Consider the following 4,990-nt stretch of genomic DNA (forward strand, 5'->3'; position numbering starts at 1 on the left):
GAGGGAAGAGGGAGGGAGGAGGAAAGGAGTAACAAACAACAGAACCATAACCTAGGACCAGCTCTCAGGGAGCAGTGGACTGGTGGCCTGGTGTCCTCAGCAACATTCTCACCTAATAACGCTGAGAGGCCACAGGAAAAACTGTTCTCTAAGAAAATACTCAGATCAATAGCAACGCACCTCCGCTCCATTTTTTTTCAACATAGGCTTTAATTCATAATGCACTCGAGGGAAAGGGCCAGAGCAATGTGTACGGGGGTAAACTCGATGCCCGGACCTTCGCTGAAAAGCTGGAGAAGGGCAGGTAGCAACTGAGGCTACGTCTTGCCCTTTCTGCCACCCCACCCACCATAATTCCCCAAACCTCATCTTAGTTTTTGTTTGCTTGGGGGGGAGGGTCCAACAAGAAACCACAGACGGCTTAAATAAAGTCCACTTGAGGCGGTGATTAAGACGATCCCAAACACGTCTTCGTGTGTGTCTCTGAAGTTCCCTTTATTAATTGCCTTTTGTATTGCCCCGTTTCATCTTCGAGTGCATTTCCCGTCCTTCTCTCGGCTCAGCAGGGCGAGCCCCCCTGCAGTCTCGGGGGAGCGCAGGGTACCTCGCAGTCAGTCCCGGGGCAACCCCTCCTCTCCCGGCGCCCCATCCCAAACCCCGTCTGGTCTCCAAAGGCTGGAGTAGGGCGTGCGGCTGTAGCCCGTGCTGTAGTCGTAGGACACCTGATGGTGCGGCTGCGGCAGCGCGCAGTCTGGAAAGAAGGGGGCGAAAGGGGCCACAGGGCCCGGCCCGTCCTCCACACCCGGAGAGTCCGCCGCGGCGGGGTACAGGGGGCGCAAGGCCTCGTTCAAGGTCAAGCCTGCGGGGGCCGCCTCCAGGGGCGGCTTCTTGGCGGGTGGGCAGCTCTGGGCGCTCCAGGGCTCGGGGTACAGTAGGTTCCCCACGATCGCCGGCGGCGGCGGCTCAAAGAGGCCAGGCTCCAGCTCCAGAGGTCCCCGCAGGACCGCGGCTCCGGTGGGAAACGCGTCGAGAGGCTCCGCGGCCAGCAGGACGCCCGCCTCGGATTCCGCGCCGTAGTCCGGCCCCAGCAGCTCGAAGAACTCCACCGCCTCCGCCCCTTTCTCCAGGTCGCCCAGACTCACGCCGGGCCCCGACGGGCCGCCGCCGCCACCGCCCGCCCGGGACGGCTCGGTGAAGAAGGACGGGGGCAGGTTGCGGGCCCGCAGAGGGACCTTCCTGGAGCCCGACACCGCGGGGCCGGCCGCGTCCCCTCCGGCGCCGCCTGCGCTCGCTCCGCCGTGGCCCTGCGCCCGCACGGCTTCGGCGCCCCCCGCCGGCTCGGCGCCCCCGGGGACGTAGCGCAGCGAGTCGAAGAGCGCGGCCAGACTCCGGCTCTGCAGGCTGGCGGCCGCGGCGGCCTGCGACGCCTCCCGCCGGGGCACCGCCTTGCCGTGCGCCGGGGTCGGGACGGCTGGGGCGCAGGGGAGCGCGGGCGGCCGCTTGGCGGGCCCGTCAGCTGCGCCGGGCGAGGGGGGGCCGCCGCCCATGAGGCCGCTGCAGCGCTTGATCTGCTTCTGCAGGTACTTGCGGTGGTTCACCTTGCGCTTGGACTTGCCGGGCTTGTCCAGCGCCAGCTTGATGTTGCTGGACGCCGAGTCGATGAAGCTCAGTAGGTCGCGGGTGGCCTCGCGCACGTCCCCGCCCTCGGCTCCAGGCAGCAGCGCACCCGCCGGCGCCCCGTTCTCATCGTCTTCGAAACAGCAGCCCTTGTCCAGGGCTCCGAAGGCGCCCCCCAGCCCGTCCGGGGAGCCCCCGAAGCCGAAGGGCACGAAGGGGTGCGTGCTGAGGAGCGCCGCTTGCACAGCCATCGGCGCGGCTCCCGGGCGGTCCCCAGCGCGGCCCGTGCGCCCCCGGCCGGCTCCCGCCCCGGCGTGGCGCTGCCTCCTCGCTCCGGCCCCGCTCGCCGCTCGGCCTCCCGGGGGAGCTCATTAGATCTTGTAAGCAAGGGGCGGAGGGCGGGAGCGCACCGCGACCGCCTCGGTGGCGGAGGAGGGGCTTACCCGGCTTGGTGGGGCGGGGGTCCGGGGGCTCCGGCGCTTTTCTAATTTTCTCGGCTTTCTCGTGCTTTAACCCTTTTCTTTCTCCTTTCCCCCGGAGCGTTTCTTTTGACTAGCTTCAGCCGCCAGAGCCGTGGAGATGATCGTTCAACCCCTGCACAACCACATCCTGGCACCTGAGACTGTTCTGAGGCACAGAAGGCAGCTGTCCAGAGACGTGAGGTTCAGTCCCAGCTCTGGTAACAGTAATCACAACCAGCGTCTAGGTGTTTGCCTATGTCCGGCACTGTCCCTGCATTATCTCATTTAATCTTTGAACCGCAGCCCTAGGAATAATCTGTTAATATCACCATTTAGAAAAGGAGGACGCTTCCTCAGAGAAGTTCATGAGTCCCCAGGGCCATATCCAATGCAATCTGATTACAAAGCCAGTTAAATGCGCATAAGAAGGCCCACCTCACAGGCACTTGGCGATTTAAAAGAAACAACTGAGAAGACCCTTAGCTGCGGCTATTCCATAGCCTGGATGAGTATTTACCCTACCTATTCAGAGCACAAAAAGCTGTTTCCTTACGCATCTTCTCTGTCACAGGTGTTCATGAGGATTAAATGAGTTCACGATGTGAAAGCATTGTGAGTGACAAGATGTTCTCTAAGTTCTTACAGTATAGGAGAAAAGTACAAATGGAGGAGGTTCAGACCATTCCTTTCTAAGCTTTTTTTCAGCTGTGGCAGAAACACTTTTGAGCATACAATCTTGCCAAAGAAGAAAAGCTGAATTTAAAAGGTAAAATAGCCACTCCTCAAGACCATATAGCTGAACAGTTTTTCCTTTTTTATTCAGGTTGGCCCAGGTATCATGTCCCTTTCATTTGAGTTCAAGTATGCCCAAGTTCAAGCTGAGACACCCAGAGTCTAGTCAGTGAGGCCCACAGCTTAGTCAAAAATGCCCAGGTCTCTACATTTGACATCTTAAGTTTGAAAAATCCCTGAAATTCCTGAGAGTTACCTAAATCCTGATGTAGTCATATTCCAAATAAATAGAATATGAAGAAATTTCCGTGTAAAAGGCTTTCTTCATTTGCAGACAGTTGGAGCTCTGCACCATAGTTGACTTCAAGTTAGGTGAGGTCAGATTCCAATCTTAGGCCTGTCTACTGCTAGCTGAGGGTCTTTAAACAAAATGGTTTATCTTTCTAAGGTTCAGATTCCTCATCCGAAAAATGGGAATGCCAATAGCTGTCCTCAGGGTTTTTTTGAGAATTACATAACAGGCAAATAATACTTTGAAGTCTTACCCTCTTCCCATGTCCCCAATGGAGATCGTCTCATCCTCAAATGTGTTAGGCAGTGGTGTGTATGAAAGCACCTGTTGAGCACAAAATAGTGCTTAACAAACGTCTATAAGCTTATTTCCTTTGGCCCCATCCATTCCTTACCAACACATGACACTATGAAATCAGCAGCATTTGTCCTTTTCCCACAGCAAAGTGGGTGCCTATTTTCAAGTGCAAGAGAACAGCTATATTTGCAGGACTTCTAAGTCCACTTAGTACAGTGGAGGGAGTGCTGAAAATGTAGCCAGAAACTGATACTTGGAGTTTAATTCTGTCTTTACTGTCTGGCTGACCACAGAAAACTCACCCTGTGGGCTTTAATATTCCCACCTATGAAGAGGGAATAATATGAGCCTATCTGAAGGAAAGTTCATGAAATGCTGGAAATGAAAAGTCATTTGTCAGCTGCAAAGCTCTACATACAAAAATAACCTATCGATGACTTAGTCTGAGTCACAAAGTTGATCCTTGTACACAAATATTCATACGGTCACCTATTCATCTGAATTCAGCAGAAAGATATTGATACTCACAAGGTGCTTAGCATTATCTAAGTACTGAGGATACAGAGAAACGAAGCTGTGATTCTCACCCTTTCTGGTGGAAAGGAAGACATGCAAACAGACTGTTGTAATATAATGTGAAGCATGTCTCAGTAGAAATAAATTAAATGTGCCATTATTGATACAAAGATGTCAGTTCTGCCCAAAGGAGTGAAGGCCTTTACATAGACAGCATTTGATTTAAGGCTTAAATGGTATTTTGAGTGTGTTGAGCAAATAAACAATATGTCTCTCAAAGAGTACACCCTGAACAAAGGCACAGCTAAATGAAAGCAATAGTGTTTAAATGAAAGCATTTAGTGTTAAAGCATTTAGGCAATAAACAAAAAATGTTTGAAATAATTCAGATCAAATACGTCATTAGAGCTTCTGCTATTCAACTCAGTTGTATATATATCCTCTGCCTGTGGTCTCAGTTGCTTTTTTCCCTTGACCTCCTTTCCTTTGGGGTAGAGATCTGTCTGTGATGTAATTGGTTTCAGTAAAGTCACTGGCCAGCTTCAGCGAGGCCCATCAGCCCCTCCTATACCCTGAGTGAGCACGTTCACTTGAGTGGCTTTGACATCAATACATTTCACTTCCTATAGAGCAGAGGGACTGGATCAAGCTTGCACTGGAGACTTTGCAGAACTCCAAGCTAGATCTCTTCCGCCACTGGTGCCTAAAGCTGAGCAAGTGGGATTAGTCTCCTTGGGAACCAAGTCTCCCAGGGGCTCAAGGGCTCAACTCGCTCCAAACCATTTGGGAGAATTGAGATTTCATATTGTTCTTTTACACTTGGATTTTAGGACATTATTTAGACAAAAGCCCACCTGAGAGCTGCCTCCTTTTTGTGGGTAAATATAGCAGCAGGATCAAAAGCTGACTTACTTATTCTGTTTTCCTCTTTGTAACTTTAATCATATTCCCTGCAGGACAATCTTAGTCCTCAGAGATGTCAGGAATGCACATTCATAATGAAAGAAATAATTATGCATCTTTTTTTCCTCACTCTTCCTAAACCAATTTCCTGTCACTCACTAGTTTTGAAATC

At 52.6% G+C, this 4,990-nt stretch overlaps 1 protein-coding gene across 1 annotated transcript; it reads right to left on the bottom strand.

Annotated features, from left to right (window-relative positions):
- Positions 1 to 374: 374 nt before the first annotated feature.
- On the bottom strand, positions 375 to 2,701 carry Fam181b (family with sequence similarity 181 member B). Its single transcript, XM_004868281.3, has one exon. The coding sequence runs from the start codon at positions 1,866 to 1,868 to the stop codon at positions 612 to 614; it is 1,257 nt and encodes a 418-aa protein (XP_004868338.2). The 5' UTR covers positions 1,869 to 2,701; the 3' UTR covers positions 375 to 611.
- Positions 2,702 to 4,990: the final 2,289 nt, after the last annotated feature.

This window comes from Heterocephalus glaber, unplaced genomic scaffold, assembly GCF_053883595.1.
Source record: "Heterocephalus glaber isolate CG9 unplaced genomic scaffold, H.glaber_assembly_v1.0 deba00001429, whole genome shotgun sequence".
In the NCBI taxonomy this organism is placed as follows: Eukaryota; Metazoa; Chordata; class Mammalia; order Rodentia; family Bathyergidae; genus Heterocephalus; species Heterocephalus glaber.

What these genes read in the sequence shown, in the direction of transcription:
- Fam181b (XM_004868281.3), bottom strand. Translation starts at nt 1,868, where the DNA reads ATGGCTGTGCAAGCGGCGCTCCTCAGCACGCACCCCTTCGTGCCCTTC.